The sequence below is a fragment of the Cydia pomonella genome, chromosome 9 (genome assembly GCF_033807575.1).
Source record: "Cydia pomonella isolate Wapato2018A chromosome 9, ilCydPomo1, whole genome shotgun sequence".
Taxonomy (NCBI): domain Eukaryota; kingdom Metazoa; phylum Arthropoda; class Insecta; order Lepidoptera; family Tortricidae; genus Cydia; species Cydia pomonella.
In genome coordinates, this window is record NC_084711.1 from 18839373 (window position 1) to 18851356 (window position 11984).

Below are 11984 nucleotides of genomic sequence, written 5' to 3' on the forward strand. Positions count from 1 at the left end.
AAGTGTAATCGATAAGGAATAATTTTAATCGAGTATCAAAAATCTATTAATTTATTTCTAATGACGTCTTATTCATAGATATTTGAGGTCTTATTTAATCGTCTAAACGTGACTGACTTTTGCTATACATTACGGCATTTAATCGATCCATTGAATTAATTGGTCCTACTTGGCCGGTAATTATCTAAAATCGCAAGCCATTTGTCACAACATCTGTAGAGGCCTTAATCGTTCATTTCATTCGTTCATTTATGATACTCTACTGACAGCTGACATTGACAAATGTAATTTGTAAAATACGGGAATTTGTGCATTTGTGTCGTTTTCCTTAAGTTTCGTAATATTTTGATAGTTTTATTATAAATTGCTGACTTCTATTAATCACTTACACATTGCTGAGTAAGACTTTCGAAATTGTCGTATTACGTTTTGGAAGATGACAGTACCTCCGACCATGAAGAAGATAAACAAGAAAATACCCGGAATTTTACCACCACCACCTAAGACAGAAATTGACGGTAAAATAACTGATCTATCCTCCAAAACTGTCGCTGAACTTCGAGAATTGCGTGACAGGCAGTTAAAGCTGTTGAATAACAAGCCTTTTATCAGAAAACTGGCTGACAGAGGAGCCAAAATTCAATCCTTACATGACAGAATTGTTAAAGAATTAAAAGCAAAGGAAGATGAAGAACAGGCTTGTCGCCTTCTAGATAACCTAACCCTTAGTTCTGGGAACAAACAAACAGTGCAGGACCTGGAATGGCATGGAAAATCTAATAAATCCGACACTTACCTAGATTCAGATGATGACAGTGAACCTGAAGATGTTCTGCAAATTCTAAGTCAAAGTACAACTCACGAGAAAACAGTCAAAGTATTACCACCAGAAAAGCCTTTAGTAACACCAGAAGATCTAGCCAAAATAGAGGAACTCCCACATATAAAGTATTTAGTTGAGATGACTGAAAACAATCCAAAGACAAAATCTACTGGAAACTTCAAACCATACAAAACAACAAAGTCTGATGTCCATAATCCTGAAAAGGAGGTGCTTAGGAAAAAACATAAACACTGGGAAGTTACAGCAGCAACCCCACCGCCAAGTATCCATGGGGCGGCTAAAGTGTTAAGTTTAGAAGAATCTTTGAAATTACAGAAAGACTATAATTTTCATTTGAAGGAGGTAGAAGCACAACATGCTGCTGAAAAACTGATGGAGAGAACTGGCATTAAAATGCCAGTTTTGCCGAGAGATGTGACTTCGTTTGGGCAGTACAGAGATACTGGTGATTCCGATGAGTCTGACATGGAGGGGAGTGACAAAGAAGTGGTTGATGAGGAACCTGATAGAGGGGGAGTTGTTTTTACGGTATCAAAAGATTAGTAATAATTATAAAGTTATATCTATTAAATGAATATTGTAACCCTTATACTGTGTGAAAAAAAATATATTTTTATGCCAAAAATGCCTAACATCATTTTCGAAAGGAGCTGATACTCTTCAAAGTACTGGATCAATTTCTATGAAACAAAACTAATCTCCTCTGCAAGTAAACTCGCTTTCACTTACAAAAACGCGTCAAAATCGGCCTATCCGTTGAACATATAAGACCCCGTTTTTATGTTGAGGGTTAAAAATGAAACAAATCTCACAATAATAATTTTCTGTTATTGATAAATGATAAACTAATATCATACGAGTACACAGGGTTTTGAAATATTAAATGCTTCATAATTATTTTTGGGTGGTTCACAGTAATTATGTTAAGACGCTTTAAGACAGCAAATTATGTTGTAAGTATCATTAAAACCTTTTATATAAATTTCACAAAGTTTTTTTCTTTATTGTACCTCTCTCTAGTTACAATGCATTAAAAAAAAAATGTTTATTTATTTAAGATTATATTATTTACGAATATAATTAGAACATCCCTGAATTGGGATTTCATTTAATAGAAATCAGGATCTTATTTTAGCTAAAATTCTGTAAAATGTACTATTTTCAATAAATATTTAGTAACAAAATATATCATATTTCCTTGGTCCTCAACTTATACCTATACATACTTTGAAAGAGGTAATCACACGGAATCGTAAAATTGATTTAAGTCATGAGAATTTCGATATAAAGTTTACAAACCTTGTAACTTCGGCATCTACTTTTTCGTCGTTTCTTCTATTGTTATCTCACTGCTAAGAGGGACAGGGAAACAGCGTATAGTATAATTCTCTCTGCCTCTCTCAGTAGAAACGTAATTTTCACCTTTATGTCCAAACAATGCGTAGGCGCACTCGGCGCGCCGTCATTCATGTTTTATTTCCACAAACGAAACGCCAGTTGAGCGTGGACGCCCGCGGAAGCCGCACGTTTCTCAGCCTTCGCGTTGAATATCGTCAAGCATTACGATTCGTTACACAACAAATAATCAAAACGATGCCTGTTTCACCGATTGTGGGAATCGACGATGACCAGCGCTTCGCGTTGATGAAGGTACGTTTATTTTTGTGATTATCAGTTATCAGCGTAATTTTAGATAATTAAAATTAATGGGACCAGCACCAAACACAATACTCGCACAAAGAGAATCGGCATTTGAAACAGCAGGTTAGCACAAGTGTATCTAATGAGTATGCTTTAAAATTATTTACGGTTTCCTCTGAACTACTTAAGTATACCCCGCTGAAATAGGATAGATAGATAAAATATTTATTCGGATGCTGCAAAAATACACAATTTACAAATAGGTACATTACAAACAGAACCAAACTAAAACATGTACACAATTTAATGTATTTACTTGCTGTTACACTGTGTACAACAAAAACGAAAAGTGCGACAAACCAGGTATTTTTTATTTTTTTCGGTGTTAATCGGGATACTAGGATACTACCAACAGTTGGCACAATTTACTTAATGTTATTTTAAGAGGCAACTGTGGAGACTTTCCTATAACTGGTTTATTACTTTCCAGAGACAATCATTAGATAGTTTGTGTACCTTACTTACCTTTAATATTTTTTTCATTTCTCATGCTCTGATGTTCGTTGTTGTTCAAAATTGTTGAGATTGTAGTACTTACTTTTTGACTAAATTTAACCCATTTTTCTGGCTCGCCTTGTATATGGTTACGGCGGGCTGAGGACCTTTAAATATGAATGTTTCTATCATCCTCACTTGCTCTAAAACACTCAACCTATCGTACAGGAATATATTATTTTAATTTACAAAAGAGCTAAGTTGGGGTTTAATCCCGTTACTAATATTGATACTGCAGCAAGCGAAAGATTCCAAAATTGAACCACGAGGCTAGCGAGTGATTCAAAGAGTGGAATCTTCAGCGTTGTAAGGATTTTAAGATTTTTAAGGCACGAGCGTTGAACAAAGTTTGCTACCGAGTAAAATCAAGAATTTGCACCACATCCACACCAACGCAAGGAAAATAATAACTGCATGTGAAATATTCTAAATCAAACCCAATTGAATGTTATTAATCATTTATTCATTTATCATTCAAAATCATCAATTAAAAGTCAATTCCACCAACCATACAATAAAACAAACTTTGCGTCTGATTTGCCTCTCTTGTGGATAGAATGCAACTTACTTATCAGTTTTTGAAGAATACAGAAAGCCATTACGAGCTGGTGTGGATGTGGTGAAAATAATGAATATAATAACTATCAACCGCAACATGAATTATTTAACTAGTTGGTGGTGTACCTCATGCGAAGTAGGTACTTTACTCACATAAGGTAAGGTTAGTACCTAGTACCTACCCAAGACCATTACCTATAAGTATACTCATTACCGATAGATCTTAGTAATCATCGGTAAACATGTGTTTGTCCGTGAATTATTTAAAATTAACAACAATGACATGATCGTGAATACGGTGCGTTGCTGTAACACGCAGTTTACTTCTAGGTACTTGGGCTATAATCGCGAACACCGAAGTTCGGAAATTGCGGGCATTTCTCTTTGTCACTCTAATTATGCCTTAATTGGAGTAAAAGAGAAAAATGCCCGCAATTTGGGAACATCGGTGTTCGCAGTAGGCCCTTTGAGTTACATTACATGTCATTTGGTACGTCCCTGAGTAAGTCCTGATATTATTGTATTGTAGTGATAATCCGACCCATTATTCGTAAATTTCTATTGGTGAGGATTGACTATTTATTAGTGTACATTTTCAATTCCCGAGCGGAGCCGAGAACCGCGGCTCCGGAACCGATCGCAGATCCGGAGCCTAATGCAGATTCGGAAACGGATTTTGACGGGTTCGTGTAATTCGGGACCTTGCCGCCGGGGTTAAGAACACGGATACACGGGTCGGCGTGTAGGAAGGATATCGAGGACCCTAGCCAAGAATTTATTGACTCTATCGGAAGATCTTTCGTCTTTCTGGCAAAACACCCTACCTAAGTTTGTTACGTCGGGTCACTTTGTGTATAAATTCTAATAATAATATTGTAAGGGACCAGATTGCTTTTCTTTTGAGTATGTTTGGCAAGTGTAGCTACTTATTACAGAATATAGCGATTAATAAATGCTAATGGATTATGAATTATGATATAATAGAATAACATTACTTAGCAATAGACAAAGGATTATCCCGTCGGGGATTTAGTTTGTTAAGACAGAACGAGTAATAATTTTCTAAAGAGGTGTCCCCAAACACTTCATGGTTGAGGCTTTATGGAAATTGATGGGTCTCGCACTGGTTTTGAGCTTTTGACTGAATTTTGCATGTATTGTTTTTAACGTGACTAGGCCTATTTGCGGGGATCATAATTTTTTTACATATTTATCGAGAGAAAATTATGCACACCAGACAAGATTTCTGAAAATCTTTATTTAGCTGTAAAATACCTTTAATTTAACTATAATTACATGTACCCAAAATGTGCGCTTTTATATTTACATAAAATTAACGGTTTTGACAGCAGTAAATCAATTAAAAAAACGAAAAAAACTAGGAAATCTGAATAGTTAGTTAGTTAGTTAGTGCTTCTGGGCATTTTCCGCAAATCGACAACCATTGTGCCTATTTTGCGTGAAACGAGGTAGCGCTACTCTAACCACCCCAGCTCCTCCACGAAGCCTAGCAAAGTTTTCAGGTTGCTAATTGCCTCTCCTAGTGTGCACGGATTCCCTAGGTATTTGTTCCTGTATACTTCTACCTGTTTGCAGTCTAGGAGAATATGTTTTGTTATTTCTTCTTCTTCCATGCACGCTCTGCACATGGGGCTGTCTGTTTTACCCATATTGTGTAGGTGTTTGTTAAGTGTGTTATGTCCTTTAATTAATCCTACTATTTTACGTAGTTGGTGTCGAGGTGTTTTCAGTAGTATTTTGGTGAGTTTGTGGTTCAGTTCCGGTAGAAAATCCTTGGTCTGCCTGCATGTGTCCATTTCATTCCAGTATTTATTGTGCAGTTGTCTGTGATGTAGGTCTAGCTGCTTGTGTATATAGGATATTGGTAGGGGTATGATGGGCTCGGGTCCATATGCCGGCGTTTCTGAGCCTTTCCTGGCCAGTTCGTCCGCTGCATCGTTTCCTCTTGATCCACTATGCCCCTTTATCCATTGAATTGTTACTTTGTTGCCTTCTTTGCTCACTTCCGTGAGGCTTCGATGACATTCACACTCCTTATGGGTTGTGAAAAAAAGCACTCCTCCCCCTCGGGGGAACAATATAAGCCTTTGTCCTTCAGTACACCTGCATGAAATATGATCTTTTTCGAGCAAGTGTCATGAAAATTACGAAACCTAACTAATGCTTAAATACATGACATGTAGGGTAGATTTTTGTCCCTTGGGCATCAATGATAGGTCTTTATTTTGCAGCACCATCCTGTTATGGTGCGTACACAACAAGCCAACGAATGCCAACTAACGTATTTCAGTGTTCGCTGTCGAATGCTCGTTGGTTCTCGTTCAGGTGCGTACACACCAGGCCAACGAACGCCAACGAATGGGTTTCACTGGCCTTCGTTGGCTGTGTCTGGACGGATTAACAAACGCCAACCATTGTTTATTGACGTGTGCCAGCGATCCGCAGCGAGCCGGCAACATCAAAGGATTTGAAGCAATCAGCCCAATGCGGGCGGCGGCGTGGACTGGATGCCGAAGGCCATCAAACGAAAGCTCATTTGAAGCTGTTGAAGTGGCAGAGTGTAGTGACTATATAATCTAAAAAAGATTAGATTCAAACTAAAAAACATAAACAATGGAATACAAAGAGTGGAGTAACGATAACTTTATTTTGTTAATTTTTAGTAACGTTGGCTTAGTTGGCTACCGCACATTCGTTTTTTCTCGAAGATGCGTTATTTAGACACATCTTCAAGGACCAACGAACGTGCGGGAACGTGCGGTAGCCAACGCCGAATATCTTTCGTTGGCGTTCGTTGGTCTGGTGTATACGCAGGCAAATGATACCGCCACGCAGCGGATTACCGGTACACGCTAACGAATGATTATGGAACGGTCGTTGGCGTTTGTTGAGTCGTCCAGACAGGTCCAACGAAACCCATTCGTTGGCGTTCGTTGGCTTGGTATGTACGCACCTTTAAAAATAAAGCATGGACAACCTACCGTCATAGAAACGTTTACAAGGTGGGTGTTTGGTACTTGAAACCAATTAACCCCAAAAATCGTCTGACAAAGTCCCACTTTAAATATAGGCCTAAAATTAAGTTATATAGCTTTAAAAAATCCCAAGAATGTGTACTATTAGGTATTTACATAGTGCATAAGTTGATAAGTAGTAATGCTGTAATGCACCATAATTAAAAAAACAACGAAATAAACCATCACATAATGTAACAGATTTGACCTTTAAAAAAAATAACATTTTTTCAATTCGATTGCTTGGAATTTCAAATTAGTGAAGCAACAAAAGGGTTTATCACGAACATCGAAGTTCGCAGGCAAATTTCGAACATCTCTTTTACTCTAATGACGGCGTAATTAAAGCGGCAGAGATATTAGTTTCTCAAAATTTACGAACTTCGATTTTCGCGGTTATACCTACCCATGATTAGAGAAATGTGTATAGGAACTAACAACAACACTCTTCCTCTTCACTGACCATTCTAGGACCTTACGCGCTTGCAATAAGATTTACTTAACTGTGTGAACATACATACCCAAACACACCCAACTTATCAGTATGGTGATCATTAGCACCTTACCTAGGTATTTCCTCCACGTCAAATTTTCTATGCCCATTGGATGGGACAACTTGTATAGTTCGCATGGTTAAGTCATTGTTTATGTAAGTACTATGCAAGCATGCAATGAACAGTACATCTCTCGACGCATTCGTGCATAACTGCAATGTTGACGGTGTCAATACAAGCTGGATTTTCTTATATTTGATCCACCTGGGAAATTGCAAAAGAAAATGTTAAAAATTTAAAACGAAGGCCTTACGAACATTTAAAAATTATCTAGAACCATGAAAAGGTAAGAACGCTCTCACATTGATGTCGGAATTGTCGGATGACTTTTGGAAAAAACACTAACTTTTCTTCCTAGAACGTGCGGAATGTGGAATGACTTGCCTCCTGGGGTATTTCCTTTGCGCTACGACATGGGATTTTTCAAGAAGCGGGTATATAGGGTTCTCAAGGGTCGGCAACGCTTAAGTGGCTCCTATGGTGTTGCTTATGCTCGTCTGCTCGTTTGCTGACTATACTAACATTAGAGAGTGAAGTACCCTATCCGATCTAGTCCTTTTATTTTTGCATTGACGCTTTCTTTTGAAAAACAAACAATAGTTGAATCAATAAATAGCCGGTCAAATAACTTTGTCAGTAGAAAAAAGCACAAAATTCAAATTTTCCACGCCGCCTTTTTCTTCTCACACCCACTGTGTCAGTAGAAAAAGGCGGCAAATTTCATAAAAATATAGGCGCGAAGGGTTGATCTCCCATAAAAGATACGAATTTCGCGTCCTTTTCTACCGACTAGTTGGGTGTGTTTCAGTATATGTACAGATAGATATACTCTGGCACCACCACTTTGTCAGTAGAAAAAAACGGCAAATTAAAATAAATCGCCTCCCATAGAAAAAAATTAATTTCGCGCCTTTTTCTGCTGGCAAAGTCTGTGTGTTTGAATATATAATTGCCTACTACTCCGCTAGATCAGAAAATAGATTAAAAATAATAAGTCATAAAAGTTCACATGCAAAAAATGTAAACAAATCGTAGTTTTTGCTGACTAACTGTTAAGTTAGTAAGGTGTAACTCGGTAAACATTGTTGTTTATTTAGAGCCACAGCGCTAAAAACGGTAGCTATAGAGGCTAATGTGTTGCAACTGCATCCTTGGTCGTTGCGAGTCAACCAAAACCTCGGACGGGTGGCTGACCCCCATAACTAATAGGTGAAAGTTATTAAAAAACGTTGTCTAAATTTAGCTTAAATCTCTTCGATAAGGTTATAGGTATGTAGAAGAAAGAAAATTTATTCTTAACTTGAACTAAAAATATGTTTTATTGTTCAAACCCGTTAGATGAAAATAAAGGAAAATCTCCAACCGTATTGTTTTTTTTTATTCGGAACAGAAGTTTAACTGCTTGCACCTGAGCGCAATCATCATTTTCACGGTAAAAACTAAAAAGTCGTAAATTTGACCGAACCCGCTTGATATAAAAGAACCAAAGCAGCTCTAATGCATGTCTCATTTGGAGTAAGGCAATTCAAAACGATCATTTCACGTAGATATTGTTAAATTAGCCAGATGTCGAATTACCTAAGTGCCGTGGCGTTATAAAAGTTGATTGCAGCTTGCGTTGTGCAACTTTCCAATAATTTCCATTGCATTTTCTCCTTCGCTTTGCGTAATATTACCATCATTATGAAACTTTTTAATGGGACTAACTCATGACTAACTATACACTTCGCCGTATAATAACGCCAGCACCCGCCCGGTGTCTGTTTTTTTTTCTATAAATTGGCTTAAAGGACTCCCGTCCAGGCCATAATTGTTTTTAAAAAATCTTTAAATATAGCGAATTATGGTATGCGCCCGGCCTACCTACATCTACCTTGCATTTATCTTTCTTCATCCACCTCTCCAAGAAAATGTCCTGCAAAAAACATAGATGTAATAACTGCTTAAAACGCATGTGCAGAGAAACGGCAATGCCAGTTACTGCTTTAGAAAATTGTGACATCACGCCATCATTGATGCGTTGCGGTGCACTGTGACATAATGTCCGGTATATTTGAAAATTCTCGTAACTTGTGTCGAAAGCGATCACATTTATTTTTATTTTATTAGGGGATTATTAAGTTGCATCATAATTCATAATCATAACATTCTAATTAGAGATTGGAAATAAGACTTACTCGTAAGTAGTTAAGCTGATGGGCAACACGAGAGAATTATGTAGAATATGTTTTTCATTTGAGAAGGGTTTTACTCTGTTATAAATTCATGTCAGTACCTATTATTTTTGATGTCCGATCGTCCGAAGTGTCGGTTTCGGCATTAACTTATGTTTAGGCCAAAAGGTCGGTTTGGGCCAAAAACCGCCGAACTTTCGGGCCATGCCGAAACTGTATTTTCGGTAAAGTCCGAATGAAATTCCGGTTGTATGTAGAGCAAAACTGAACCTTGGTATATAGGCAAAAAATCCGGTTTCAGTCACCGGACATGCTGGACAGTAATTATTTTCTTAAAAAAAGTAAAGTAAAATATATCTCGACGCGTAAGCTCCAATTACTACTACGTTAGTTATAATATGTACATATATAAGTAAAAGTAGAGCAGGGGCTTAACGGAGCTTGCATCGGCTAAATAAAGATACTTTCACTATAACGTAAGAAGATGCACCACTACAAAACTGCACCTGTCTTTATGGGTGTTGACATGCATTTCATTGCCACCGCGCTTGCAACACTCGCCGGCAAGGTTAGGAACCCGCAGCTCGCAGTTTGCGTAATACCGTTCATCAGCGTCTGGTTGCAATTGCAAAAAAGTACCCGCGTCATAAACACTGGCCAGTCAGCTGTGTCACATTTAAAAGCATTTGTTTTTTAATTCTCTAAGGGCCACTTGCACCATCCCACTAACCCGAGGTTAACCGGTTAAACCTGGAGCTACCATGGTTACCAGTAGAATTTGACACCGGGTTAACCGGTAAAAAATGGAGTTAAGTATAATGGTTACCGGTGTAATTTGACACTGGGTTAACGGTTTAACCGGTTAACCCCGGCTTGGTGGAATGGTGCAAGTGGCGCCAAATGGCAACAATTTTGGCTATCATTTAATAAATTTTGTTACTTAATAAATATTTGGAGACAACCTTACACAGATCGATCTAGCCCAAAACTTAAGCTTGTATCATTATACTATAGGTATTAGGCGGTGATATACATAGTATCTTATATAGATAACTATATACTTAGGTACATAGATAACATTCATAACTCAAGAACAATTAAATGCGATGATGATTTCTGATTAACATCCGTGATAAACACACAAATAAATTGCCCTTACCGGGGTTCGATCCCGGGGCCTACCGCGAAATCGAAGTTCATCAATTGCGGGCATTTTTCTCTGTCACTCTAATTACGTGAGAGTAAAAGAGAAAGAACCCCGCAATTTGCGAATTTCTATATAAGATACTATGTATAACGCCTGCCCTGATCGGTAGTGATCCTGCTTCGCAGGCAGGGTCACTAGGTCACTACCGACTAGACTAGGATGCCGTGAAAATGCTCGTATGTAGGTATTCTCTTACAAGTAGATAAGGAAAAAGGTCGATGATCCTTTTTTGCGGCAAGCCGTTGAGCCCCAAATTCTCTAAAAATTATAGGTTAAGTTGTTTCTGCAAAAACCTAGAAGCCATGCAAAATACAAAAATAAAAACTGAAATGTGACTAAAGTCATAACTTTTTGTTTAGTATCAACATATCAACATCGTCATTAAGTCATCAATCATCATCATTATTTATTCTTAGTTGCTGAACAAAAAGCAAAATACAATGACTTTACTTGTCAGACAGGTACGGAACTTATGAATTATTTACCTTGTCTTATCTTCATTGTAGTCCTTTTATGTCTACCTTGAGAATAGGTACTTAAACACGTTTTTCCTTTGAAATGTTAAGAAAAACCTTATTCAGAGCAGATTAGTGTAACAGGAAAAACTTAGGAGCTTCCTCTGGTGCAAGCCTTAATTGGCATTACAATGTGTAAAAATAAAGATAAATATATTGTTGACGGCACTAATTATGGGACATTTAAGAGAAAATTTGGAGTATTTTTGATATTTCATCGACATCTGTAAAATTTCTACCGCTTTATGCGTTAAAAGTTGAATGTCTTATACGTCCTCTATTAATATGTATTCAATGAAAGATGCTGTAATTTGTTTCAATATTATTAACAAATTAAAACTATGTTGTTTGCTCCAGTCATGGGATCTATAGCGCCATTAATTTTCAAACTAACAAATATGAATGAAAAATTAAAAGTAAGTAGCTCTATTGCTCTTGTTTATGGTAAAATGTTGCCAGCGTTTAAAAACTGATTGTACTTATTTTACAAGATTTGTCTATACCGTCCCATTATTGGTGCCAGTCCTCATAGGGGTGTTTACTATAAGTACAGTTTACTCACTTGGCTGGCGCGATGACCCAAAATGAGTCTTGGCCTCCAATACAACAATTCGCCATTTTGCACGATCCAGAGCGAATTCACGCCAGGGGCCCTACCGTGAAAACCGAAATTCGCAAACTGCGGGGATCTTTCTCTTTTACTCAGACTAAGACGTAGTTAGAGTGACAGAGAAAAATGCCCGCAATTGACGAACTTCGATTTTCGCGGTTATAGCCCAGCTTTCGCCGACGCCGAGCTCACGGTGGTCTACCTCCACTCTATCCGCCCAACGATATTTAGGATGACCGACAGGACGGCGTCCAGTTGGTCGACTCAAGTATGCTCTCAAAGATAGGTATA

General features: G+C 37.7%; 2 protein-coding genes across 2 annotated transcripts in view; both read left to right on the top strand.

The window, feature by feature from the left end:
* The first annotated feature begins 172 nt into the window (after nucleotides 1-172).
* LOC133521596 (uncharacterized) lies at nucleotides 173-1469 on the top strand. Its single transcript, XM_061856636.1, has one exon. The coding sequence runs from the start codon at nucleotides 437-439 to the stop codon at nucleotides 1385-1387; it is 951 nt and encodes a 316-aa protein (XP_061712620.1). The 5' UTR covers nucleotides 173-436; the 3' UTR covers nucleotides 1388-1469.
* An 860-nt stretch (nucleotides 1470-2329) lies between these two features.
* Nucleotides 2330-11984, top strand: part of LOC133521593 (SEC14-like protein 2) — a 34438-nt gene continuing 24783 nt past the window's right edge. The window contains exon 1 of the mRNA XM_061856630.1: nucleotides 2330-2494. Within this exon, the coding sequence (XP_061712614.1) occupies nucleotides 2438-2494 (57 nt within the window). The 5' untranslated portion in view covers nucleotides 2330-2437. The remainder of the gene's footprint in view (nucleotides 2495-11984) is intronic.

Excerpts from the sequence above, each read along its gene's own strand:
- LOC133521596 (XM_061856636.1), top strand. The coding sequence starts at position 437 with ATGACAGTACCTCCGACCATGAAGAAGATAAACAAGAAAATACCCGGA.